Source organism: Phaethon aethereus (assembly GCF_964289735.1).
Source record: "Phaethon aethereus genome assembly, chromosome: 5".
Lineage (NCBI taxonomy): Eukaryota > Metazoa > Chordata > Aves > Phaethontiformes > Phaethontidae > Phaethon > Phaethon aethereus.
Genome location: NC_138579.1, coordinates 26,246,850 through 26,259,343, shown reverse-complemented (window position 1 = coordinate 26,259,343; position 12,494 = coordinate 26,246,850). Strand labels below are relative to the sequence as shown.

The window sequence follows — 12,494 nt, the reverse complement described above, 5'->3', positions numbered from 1 at the left end:
CCGCCCCGCGCGGTGCCCGCCGTCACTGCCGCGGGCGGCCGGGCCGCCGGCGCCTCCCCCGCCGCGGCGGCCTGATGCGGCACTCGGCGCCGCCCCGCCTGGCTTCTTCTCCCCTGTTCCCCGAACACCCTCCGCCTTGATATCTCCGGGGGCGAGGCGGGGGCGGTGACGCCCCGTGCCCGCTGCGCCGGCCATGCGGGGCACGGCCCCCGGCGGCCCGGCGGCCGGCGGCGGGCGCTGAGCGCGGGCGGCGGCGATGCCGATGCCGGGGGGCGGCGGGGCCGCGGCCGCCGCCAGGCGCCCCCCGTCCGGCGAGGCGGCGGCGGCGGCGCCGCGGGACGAGGAGCAGCAGGAGGAGGAGGGCGAGGAGGACCTCCGCGACGGCGGCGTCCCCTTCTTCGTCAACCGCGGCGGGCTGCCCGTGGACGAGCCCACCTGGGAGCGGATGTGGCGGCATGTGGGCAGGATCCACCCGGAGGGGGAGCGGGTGGCGCAGAGGATCCGGGGCGCCGCCGACCTGCCCAAGGTGAGACACCCCCCCGCCTCGGGGCTGGCGCGGTGCGGGGAAGAAGGGAAGGGGTCCCTCGCCTGCCCCCCTCGGTGGCCGGGCTCCCCAGCTGCGGAGGGATCCTTCGGTAAAAGGGCCCTGGCGTGCTCTTGCAGGAAGCAAAGCCGCGCTCGGAGTGGGAGCGGGGGTGGGTGTCAGCGGGGCTCTGCCCTGCCCTGGCGCTCTGGCAGCACCCCCTTCTTCCGAGGCCTTGCCGGAGAACGGGCTTTGGGCGGCTCATGTGCGAGCCCCCTGGGAGGAAGATGGATGGCCCTAAAGAGGAAGGCGGGATAAATGATGAAAAAATGAGGAGAGTTAGATTTAGAAGACTCCAAATACTTGAGGTGTGAGGGTAAGAGAAACAGGCAGAGGTGAGTCTTTGAACCAGAAGAAATTAGATTTGGGTACAGCCTGCCACAGGAAAAGGCATTCTTGCACAGAACGGCGTCCGTCAGAAAAGAGACTCTTGATGCCTAAGAGTTTTAAGAGGAGTTAGGGAGTGCTTGCAGAGCTTGTTGCTGGTGTAGGGTCAGATGTTGTGATTTCCACGTGCCTTCCTCTACAAAAAGAGGAACCGGTGATCATTTCAACTTAACTTTGTGCCCTTGTGCCAGACTGAAATATTTGCATGTGAATTCTTGCTATCTGTGTTGCACCTCAGCCGGAGAAAAATTCCCCCATTTCATCAGCATCCTGTGAACAAAAGACACTGCAAACATTTGGTTTGTCACTCCATTGGTGGGTTATGAGAGTATTGCCATCACGCTAACAGAGGAAATTCAAACACAGATGAAGTTTTTTCTGCTCAGACTTTTTTAGCACGGACTTACCTCCTTGGGAAGGTAATTTGAAGTATGCAAGAACGTGCTGTTATATAGTGCACAGGCAATCTTTCCTGCTTTCCACAAGGAACTCTGGAGAAGCGTGTGATGTAACGTCCTTTGTGCAGAGAAGACTTACAGGCATCTGTGGCAGCAACCAGAACAAATCTTGAATCCTGATTACAGTCCCTATTTCAACCCCACTAGATTTTTCCTTCCTTTTCAGATTTCCTTCCTGTTGTCTTTGTCCTGAGCCCTGAGTGAAGCCTGAAAACATGTTCCAGATCAATCAGAACACGCACTACTTAATTTCCTGACCAAAAGGGCTGATTTGGCTAGGAGAGGTGAGGGAAATGGAAGAAAGAAGTTCAGAAACAAGAGTCCTCCCCATGAGGGGAGGGAAATACAGTGTTCATTTTTGTTTGGTCTTAATGTGAAGTACTTCCATCGTTCTCACTTTATAGTCTTGGTGCCAAAGGGTTACAGTTAGGGGGCACAAGTGGTATGAAGTCTTGCAATAACGTGAAATTGGGCTATCCTTTTTTTTTTGGCGTCTGCTAGCACCCCTGGGAACCAGATCTATAAACTCTGTTCAGTGCTCCGCAATCTGAGATCCCATTCCCAAACTCACCAGGCATATGGCTGAGAGGATGCTGGGATGTAGGAGGCAGCAAGGGTGGATGGGCTCTGTTTCCCTAGCTCCTTTTTCCCTCTGGGGATGTGGTTTTATCTTTGAGGGCTGCTTATATCACCACCCATCTCTGTGCCATCAAGTTTCTTTGAACGGCTGATGGGGGGCTAGCTCCTTTGAAAAGCCAGGCACTCTCCATGTGCTGGAGGGTAAATAGGCCTTTACAGGTGTTGGGAATTGGACAGTGGTTTGCCTACTCCAAAATTTTGGGCCTTGATAGGGTGTTGGCGGAAATAACTGTCAAAAGAGTTGTCCATAAATTAAACTTAATACCATAAAATGATGAGTGCAGGAGGCTGTGATCAGACTTTATAAATATGTTCACAGATCAACTGCAGGGGCTGTGTCTTTCACTGGGGTTTGAGCACTCAGAGATCTCCTCTGGTTTCCCGTATCCTTTTGGTAGATTTGGGGTGAGTGGGCATTGCGTGAGCCATGCCGCGGTGGCAGGACATAGTTGATTGGCCACGCATGCTAGGCTTGAGAGTGCCACCCTCCTGTAGGTTGTTTCCCCCAACAGAGTGGGGTATTGCTTTGCTTGGAGTTGCTGGGACCTTCAAATAGGCACACACTGGAAATATAAAGTGATGTGCGCTTGCCTTGTTAAGAAATGATGGATTTTAAATGAGGTGGTTATGAGGGCAAAGACAGGAAGAGTTGCATCTAATAGGGTCATATGGAGAGAGAGGGAAAAAATCCCATTTCTTTCATCAGGCTAACTACTGGGATGGATCTTGCTCCAGTGTTGCTTGAGAAATGAAGATCAGAGAGGTGCTTGGGTACATATAAGCACCATAAAAGAAACTTGCTAAACTTAGGCTGTCCAAAAAAGCACCTCTGTGATACGGATAAGGATGGAGCTTTGTCTGTGCCTCGCTTGCACCTGCCTTGCCTCACGTACAGCACAGCATGCTTAGTACATGAAAATGTTGTTCTTGGGATGCCCTTTCTAAAAGCGGAGTCCCAATCCCATGCATATAGCCAACCTGCCGGGGTGCGTGCATCTGGGAGTGGGGTGATGCAACCCCTCCACACAAGTGGTGAGGGACCAAGGACATACTCAGTCAGTCTGCTATGCCTGGCAGAGGTACGTGCTCTGGGAAATCTGGGCTCTCTTCCTATCTCTCTCTCCAGCTTTCAGAATAACTAAAGGGAAAACAAAATAGATCTGATTTCCTATCTTTTCTGTTACAAATAAATTCTTCTCTGCTTTCTGGAGGATTGTGAAGACTGCCTAATATTTATAGCCCTTCTGAGACGTGCAGTGGATGATGCTGGGTAAGAACACAGCTTTAGGGTCTCCCATCCTGTCAGTGTGGGATTGAGGGATGAAGACCTTACTTCTTCTGCTTCTATTGCCCCATTAAAATGCTATAGACCTGATGCAAAAGAAACTGTAGCCCAGTCTGGGCTGGAGGCCCAGATCTGAGAGAGAGAGCACACTGTACTTTCATCAGTTTAATTACTTGAGGTGCAGGAGGCTTTCTGCATTAACTAGTCCCCTGCTGAACTGTTTGCCATTACGCTGTCTGTGTTGCACAGTCCTTTGAGGAAAAGGGGATCTGGGGGTCTGTACTAGTAAAGGGAGGAGTAACTACCCAGAATCTTTAGTCTGTGCTGTCAACATGCACTTAATCTGTCTGTCTCCACTCAAAAAGCATGAAAGTCTCCATGCTGAAGAAATGAAACAACGTTAAATAGTCAGCCTGTCCTGGTTGTTACCTCTTTCATTGTTTCTGCCTGGAAATGATTTCCTATGACTCAGTGTGTCAGCTCACAGCATCCAAACTGACTCAGCTCATGCAGTTCCAGAGACAGCTCCATTCCTCTGCCGCTCTCTGGAGCCTTCCCTGCTCCTGCTGTGGCTGAACAACCCCCGTTTCACATCTGCTCCTGCCATTCCTGTGCCATCTCCTGCAAGTGAGCCAGCCAGTGCCTCCAAGCAGGGTATGGAAATGAGGCACTGGAGATGGCAACTGGCACCTCCAAGAGGTGCTAGGAAAATGGGTACCGGTGGCCAAATGGCGCTACTTAGTTTTCCAAACAAAAGAAAGACCAAAACATGGGAAAGAAATTGGATAGAGACTGAGTGTAGCTCAGTGTTTACTTGCTGATGGTGTTTGGAACTAGACTGAAAAACACTTACAGATTACTGTTTCCAGAGGCAGCAGCCCATCTCTCAAGGTTAAGCAGTCTCTGGCCCCTGTGCTGTGTGCGCACAAGCAGAGTGTGACCATGTGGCAAACCAGGACAGGGAACTGATCTGACTGAAAACTACCCATGCCTGCTGGCTCAGCTTTCAGCTGGTTTCAGGGGCCTGACCTGGTTCACCAGTCACTTGTGCAGAAGAAGGCACAAGGCAGAAGGAGATATGGAAATGAGTGGCCACAGAAATACATGTGGAGGGTGACGAGTGGCTAAGCAGTGCTGCTACAAAACCGTGGCCAGAAGAGGCAGTAGTGCACAGCAGAGTGGAAGGCCCAAGGGAAGATCTGGTTCTGACTCGCTCTTTCTTAGCTGGGAATAGCCCAGCTCTGAGGGAAGTCTGAGGGGGAACTGAAGTGCTAAAAACCAAACTGCTGTGAAAAGCTGCAGTCTGGTATCAGAGGGGTGTGTGTAAGGCATGAACTATCGTTCAGAAGGAAAATGCTAGGGCTGTTTCTCCAAACCTGTCAGTCACACCAAATTTGTGTCTTCTCCATTATATTTGTCCTGTACCCTTCTCTTTCCTTAGACACATTTTCTCAGCTGTTGACAAGGCTGCAGTTCTCCCCTTTGGAGCAAATGGTGAGGAAAATCTGAGTGGACCCATAAGGCCAAGGCCTCAGAATGGGACAGCAGTCCGAATGGTGAAATTTCAGAAGTCATTCTCTGGCCACGTAATTCAAAACAATGGCCACTGGAGCAGGGGGAATCATGATGCTGTAAAAACTGTCTCCTAGTACAGTGCCAACTCACCTGAGATGCGAGAAGGCAGTGAGGGACCTTTATACCCTTCCTTACAGGACTGTTGCATGCTCCAGTGGCTTTGGGGAAACTCATTCTCTGTTTTTGCCTCTCTCTCTCTCCTTCTTTTATTTTTGTTTTGTGCCTTCCAGTTTGCATAATCAAACAAGGACAAGCTCCCTCAGGTGTTAGCTTTCCTGTCTAGCATCCTGCTTTGTCAGTTAATTTTATCTAATTCTTCCAATGTAATGTTGCCTAAATGCAGGACCCTTTCACAGAGTTTCTCTTGCAGCTCTGTGGTGGTACTTCATTCCTAATCCCATCCCAGTTTTGGTCTTGTCACTTAGGGCAGCAAAAAGGCTTTAGAGGAACACTCTCCCTCTAGCTATGTGCCACTGAGTTCAGTAAGAAGCTGGAGAGGTTTGGAACCAGTGATTTACATTCTGTTCTCCATTTCAGATTCCCATACCAAGTGTGCCTGCGTTCCAGCCGTCCACCCCCATCCCTGAGCGCCTGGAAGCTGTACAGCGCTACATCAGGGAGCTTCAGTATCCTTTACTGTTACCTTAATCATTGGTGTGACAACACAGGAAGAGGGAGCAAGTGGACTTTCTTTCCCTGTGAAGAACAGAAATGCTCATTCTGTTGTAGCTGGAGGGGAACTGAAACTCGCTCCCTGAAAACTGGAAGCTGGACTTGGGATGATGGTTTGTTTTGCTGTTCTGTTTCTTTTCTTTTCTGCCCAAGTTACCTTCTGATCCTGTTCACTCCATGTAACAAATGGGCGTGTTGTCAAGGGCCTTTCCCCACTACCCACCCTTCTAGGTCAGTGGCTTTACAGTGCCATTTCGTTAAAAACACGCATATCTGAGACCCTCACAGATAGGTGTCGGATGGACTACAAACTGCCACCTCACTGTTAAAGCATGTGTGAGCTGTGGTGATGGGAAAACCACCTCTCAGGTCATCCTACTCAAACACTCTTCTCTTTAGCTGTCTAAAGGACAGTCAGCCTCCTTGGTATCCCGCCCCTTTATATGCAGAGGTGACTGTGTCCTGGGAATGAGATTTCTCCATCCCTGTTGTGCTGGACAGCAGGTATGTGCCATGCAAGCACAGTAATCTCACTGATGAGATAGAGCTAGCTCTGGCTTCAGCCTTAAAACAAGGTAAGAAGGCAGACCTTTTGGCACCTCTCACCCATCTAAAGTGGTTGTGCTCTAGATTGGGTCCCAGTCAGTCTTAGAATAAGGTACCATGAATGTTTCAATGCTCCATGCATTCTGTGCAGACTGGAGCAGGCAGAAATGTACCAAACTTTGTTCTGCCCTGGTAACTGGAAAGCTGAGCAGAGCATGTGCTGTCAGTACGGCCATTTGGGAAATGGAGTGGAAACCTGTGTGTGGGGAGGAGAAAGAGAATTGACAAGAAGGAAGGACAGTGGAAGTAAGGAGGGACTATAAATGGGAAAAATGCAGGAGATGGAGGTGGTAACTTTCTTGCATTGCTCTTATATTTGTGGGATCATGACTTTGCTGTGAGAATAGCAAGTAACATGAAAGTTCTTCAAACTCTACTTTCCAAGCTGCCAAGCCCTTAACTTCTTGCCTCCAGGTACAATCACACTGGGACACAATTCTTTGAGATTAAGAAGAGCAGACCTCTGACTGGGTAAGTGCTGGAAGCCCCTATAGCATTTAATCCTTGCTTTAAGATGTTGGGGCCTTGCTATACCCACTGCTTTTTCTTCTATCCCCTGGCCAAGGTCTAGGTGTCACTCAGGGCTTTCAGGACTGCGGCTCCATCCTACTTTAGGTGTCTTTATTGTCTGTTGCCTGGGGCACAGCTGGGCAGAGCTGTGTCTGGCCTTTCTCAAGGACAAGAGTCAGTTTTGCTGTCATGAATCAGTAAGTCCAATACAATAACATAAATGTATTTCAAAGATGTGAATACTCTGCCTGCTTCTAATTGGAATATAATTATATGACCTTCTGATGGATTCTAAAATTAGGTCCTGCCCTAAACAAGCTTCGTAAAAGCTAAGTATCTTTACAGGTCTAACTTCATAGGTCCTGTGAGTGTCTTTGCAGAATCTAGACTCACTAAGCTTTTGGTGTCTCATGCTTTGAAGGAGAAGCGGGATTCTCCTGACTGCAGATTTTTGGGAAGAGCTGTGCCCTGTAAGTTCCTGGAGATAAGCACCTGATGTTCATTGACTCTTGGCCAGCATATTGAGAGTCTCCCAGGACTGGCTTCTTACTGTTGGTCTAGTCTGCAGACTTATGTGACCCCAGATGTCCTGTGTTGTAATCAGTGCTATGTCTCCTCCACAGTATTTGTTGAACAAAGAGTAGGGTTGATGCCGGAGAAGAGTGCTTCACTGTCCTTGAACTTTGTGAGGCAAACATTGCTGGCTCTTGCTCCTTTGAGGTTTCTGCTTGTGGTCACATTGGTGTCCATCCAGAACTCACTGAGGCAAGTGCTGTGGCCTCCCTTGAAGAGGTTGAGAGAAGAAGGAAGAGAACAAAGGTTGGCCTACTAGGCAGCTTTGCTGTAACTCACTGAAGGGAGTTCCTTGTAAGCAACAACAGCATGTGGTAGAGACCTGGTTTGGATTTAATATCTTCCTATCTTCCTAAAGAAGATATTTTCTTCTATTCCCTGTCCTCAGTGGGCTACCTCCTCTCCTGAAAACCTACCTTACATATATAGTGCAAAAGGGCTGAACTGGCCATACTTGCATAGCACAAGCCTTCTTAACTGTTCTCATCTTTCCCTTGTCCCACTCTGCAGGCTAATGGACCTAGCCAAAGAAATGACCAAAGAGGCCCTGCCAATAAAATGCCTGGAAGCTGTGATCCTGGGAATGTATCCTTTCCCCTTGGAATTGTGCACGTCTGCCCATCCTTATGTTTTCTCCTCTGCTTATGAAGCTTTGAGGCTGCTGATAATATTGTCACCAAGCCCCACATCCCTCTGTTTTCCCTCCCAGTTCTCCCAAAAAAACCCACCAATAAAATCCAAATCTAAGCAATTCTCTGAAATACCACAACTAGTTCTTCAGAGTTGCTCCTCCTTCCCCAGGAAGGGTGGTGCTGCTCTGGACACCTCTACAAGTAAGTAAAAGATAAAGGAAGGATCTAAGGAACATCCAAAGAGGGGCAAAAATATTAGCTACAGTTAGGTCAGGAAGTCCTTTGTGGATAACATTGTTCCCTTACTGCAATGTTGCCTGCATGTGTTCTACATTGAAATAAGTAAGGGATCCTCCCCAACTTCTAATTATGGTGTATGTCACTTTAATATTATGTCTAGCACTGCCTGCCAGCTTAGGCTTCATTAATTCTAGATATGTGTCATCTTTAAGTACACATCTTTCCTAGCTATCTCCCAGGCTTAGTCTATGTCATCACTCGGGCTATAGATTCTTGATGCACATTGGCAAAGCCACCTGGAGGGACAGAGATGGCAAGTGAATGGTTCAGAAGGGTACTCTGATGAGTATTTTGTCCTGAAGGTTCTTCGGTTTGTGTGTGAAATAGTAGCTAATAAAACAGATTAAAACAGAGGAATAATGCTACAGCACTAACAGTTTGGGAGCTATGGAATACAGTACACTTGAGGTGTTGGCATTGCAACTTCTGCATCACAAAACTGCCTCAAAATTAACTTCCCTTTGTTGATTGTCTTGTTGAAGAGGCCAAGTCTGGTTTCCCCATGTCCCACATGAAAGTAGGGCAGCTTGCGATGAGCTGGTCTCTTGATCTGGATAAGAATCCTGTCTATATGATGCCTGAATCAGTGGTGAGTGTGCTGAGCAGGCTGGGAGGGTTTGGAGCAGGCAGGAAGTATCTTGTCAAAGAATATGGTACCGCTGGTTGTTTCCTGAATAGTGGCTGCTATCAGTTACCTCACCAATAACATGACCACGCTGGACCGTTTCCCCATCAGCTTCAAAACCCATTTCTCAGGGAACTACTTCCGACACATTGTGCTGGGGGTGAATTTTGGAGGCCGCTATGGGGCACTGGGTATCAGCCGACGTGAGGAGCTCATGTACAAAGCACCCGTCTTCCGCACACTGAGCGAACTCATCTTTGACTTTGAGGAGGCATATCGCCGCTGCTGGCACACTCTCAAAAAGGTGAAGCTGGGCCACTGTGTGTCCCACGACCCACACAGCGTGGAGCAGATTGAGTGGAAGCACTCCATCCTGGATCTAGACAAGCTAACCCGGGAAGACTTCCGCAAAGAGCTTGAGAGACATGCCCGTGATATGAGGCTGAAGGTAAGCAGCAAGGATGGAGAAGTAGCTCGCTGCTGTATCCGCTGTTTTGCCTGGCTGATGGTGTGCTGGGGGAATTAATTGGCAAGAGGCTTTCCTGGATGGTGGTAGAGTAGAGGGTGAATTGGAGGCTGGGGTCTCTTTTTCTTTGCATACAGGCTGGTCCCATAATGGACACTTGTACAGTACTGCAGTTGTGATTAGCTTGGACTGTATAGAGTTCTTAGAGCCAAAGCTGTCACTGTAGTTTGTTTTTCCTGGTTTTTGCATTTTTTGATGCACTTGCCTTGCCTTTCTGTCTTTTATTCTTGTATAATAATCATTGTTAGGGTTTGTGTTTTCTGGTTAATACTCATATTGGTTTTCTGCTCATGTTGCTCGTACTTTAATTTTTCTGGCAGATTGGCAAAGGAACTGGGCCACCATCTCCCACCAAGGACAGAAAGAAAGATGTCTCCTCCCCACAAAGAGGTCAGGCCAGCCCCCATCGGCGCAACAGCCGTGGGGACCGACGGTGAGCGGGGCTGCTGGGCAGGAGACCTATCTAGAACATCTCTGTTTTACCCACAGACTCTACCTTGCTGTCTGGTTTTCAATCCTTCCAATTTCTTACTGAGGTTCTTTATAACTGGGGATACGTCTCTGATCTGCAGTAGCATTCTTCCCTATTCTGTGCCTTTGTGAGTTTATCATTGCTTGTGGAGTAGGGGGACAGCTGGGGGTTTTTTTTGTTTTGGTAGGGAGGAGGAAGGCAGCCCAAATAGACAGATCTTGGTAGCTGATATTTAACCCTATGCAGAGGTCTGAGCTCTGATGTCTCACAGACCTGTGCCCGAAAGAGATTCCAAAAATTACACTGCTGTCATGATGAGAGAGATTGTTTTCCTGAAACTGATCTGGGGTACGAGTGATGTTCCTACTCTTCCTAACGTGCATTCTCTTCTGTGGAGATTGTTGGGAGAGTTACTGGAGGTTGCAGAATAATCCTGCCCTCGATAGTGTAGGAGAAGTCTGAAGCTTTCCTGTACCTTTTCCTGTGCTGCCATCTCTGTGTACAGCATGTCCTGACTGAAAAAACAGTTTCTGAATAGTTCCTACCCTTTTTGCTCACAGGCCATCTGGTGAGAAGAAGCCTGCCGATTCCAAAGCCATGCCAGACCTCAATGGGTACCAGATCCGGGTGTGAAGAGAGCTGTGCCTTGTGTGCCTGGGTGCACAGACTTCTTGCTGGCCACAGCTGGGACCTGGATCCACCTGCAGTGATTCTGACAAAGGGGACAGGGGAGCAGGAGTGGAACACAGTGCTGATCTTCCCAGGTACTTCCTAGTGGGCCAGTCCCACAGCTGGATCCCATGGGTCCCAGAGGATTCACCTGCCTGTTTCTGGGAGAGGTGTCCGTCTTAATTCACTGAAACAAGTATTTAAAAAAAAAAAAAAAAAAAATCTGTACATTGGTGGGAGTTTGCTGCAGGAAGAATATGAAGTGAGTGGGGTCAGCAGACTTGCTATCCATTTTTTTGTGTTGACAGCCAGTAGATGAAGCATCTTGTCAACAGTATTTCTTCCCTGTCTGCACAGAAGTCTTCAACCCATGCAAGGCCTGCAGGGCTGAGGGAGAAGTGATGCTGGAATGGGATGGCTCCTGCATCTTGTGCAAAAACTCCTGGTTTTGTCATTATGAACACTTTGTTTAGTATTGCTCTTATGAGAGACAGGGCTGAATTTGCTCAGCCTGATTTATTGATCGTACAAGGGCCTCTCATCTGGAGAAACCATATCTTGTGTGTTTAGTCCTGCCTATTTCATTGTCTCTGAGGAGGCAGACAGTGGGTTGATGATCCTCTTTACCCACTGCAATGCTGGTGAGCTGTTGCTCTTAAGTCCTTTTGTGGTTCAGTGGGTCAGGATATGCCTATGCCATTGCCATGTGAAAACAGGAACAGAGACCTCAATCGTTCCAGCAGTGGAGGCAAGGGCAGGCAGGGGCTGGTGGGAAGCCTGAACTTTGAGTCATCTCTTCATCAGCCTTCTCTCTATTAACTTCTAGTGATTGCTACTGTGAAAGCTTGTGGAAGGCACTTTAGCCACTGAGGTACAAGTTTTAAGAGTAAATAGTTAAAGAAGGATTCAGTGATGTGAACAGGTTTTACAAGCATTTTTCCTTTCCACAGGGTCTTGCTCCTTCCTCACTGTAGTTTTAGTGCTAGAGTTACAGGCACTTGTTGGTGGGAAGCCCTGCTTGAGGAGATGGCAGCTGCTTTCCTGACAGCTCTAGCCTGGTGCCTCCTGAAAGTAGCTCCCCACCCCAGGCCCAGAGCTGGGCTTGTGTTCTGGCTCTTTGGATTGCTACAGTATTTAACAGCACCACTTACGCTAGCCTTCTCCAAAGGGCTGGGCTGGGCCTTTCTGCCCACTTACAGCCTTGACTCTTCCTACACTTCTTTTCAGGGGAGCGTTGTACTACTGATTAAGCAGTGTAATGCTTGTGAGAAACCTGGAGTGTTGTCAGACCTCTCTTTGAGGCCTAGGGCCTGGAAACAGCAGGGTTGCCAGAAGTCAGAACAGCATGGCCTTGAAGTGATCTGGATGCACGGATCTAGGAGATGCAAAAACTGAGCTTGGGAGTGGGAGTATCCTTGAGAGAAACTGAGTGTTGTTTTATCACAGCACTGACAAGGAGCTAAACTTTCTGAAATACTACATATTTAATTTTGTTTGAATTGGGCTTATTCTGTGAACTTACTAGAAACATGATGGAGCTTAGCTCTTCCAGGTTTTTTGTTGCAGTATTGCTGTGCCACACCCTCATATAAGCAGTGCTATTTTGGTGGCAGAGAATGGGTTCTTACCCACAAACAAATGAGCTCTTCTGTCAAATTAAATCAGTGTTAATCCTTGAAGCACCACCCACAAGCGATTTATCTCAGGCCTTACAGGTTCCTAATTGTACATCCTTAATTGTGACGCAACTTGCAAGGCGCTATAACCATATCACTGCAGTCTGCCCTCCCAAGCTCTCTTTGTAGTCTGTGCTTTTCTGCTATACTGTATGACCAGGAGGACAATCCACAGGGAGGTGGCAGAACTTGCTGCTGATCCAAGATAAGGTTAATCCAGAAGAGGATGCCAGTTTCCACAGTGCACTCCAACACCTGTCCCCTCCCTTGCACTCCATGCAACAATTTGAAATTAGACCGCAGCAG

The 12,494-nt window shown here is 48.6% G+C and overlaps 1 protein-coding gene across 1 annotated transcript; it reads left to right on the top strand.

The window, feature by feature from the left end:
- Positions 1 to 256: 256 nt before the first annotated feature.
- Positions 257 to 11,559, top strand: VASH1 (vasohibin 1; the record flags this gene model as incomplete). The annotated part of the gene is made up of 7 exons (XM_082001006.1): positions 257 to 526; positions 5,465 to 5,553; positions 6,620 to 6,676; positions 7,799 to 7,873; positions 8,912 to 9,293; positions 9,692 to 9,804; positions 10,404 to 11,559. The coding sequence occupies 7 exons, from the start codon at positions 257 to 259 to the stop codon at positions 10,474 to 10,476; spliced, it is 1,059 nt and encodes a 352-aa protein (XP_081857132.1). The 3' UTR covers positions 10,477 to 11,559.
- Positions 11,560 to 12,494: the final 935 nt, after the last annotated feature.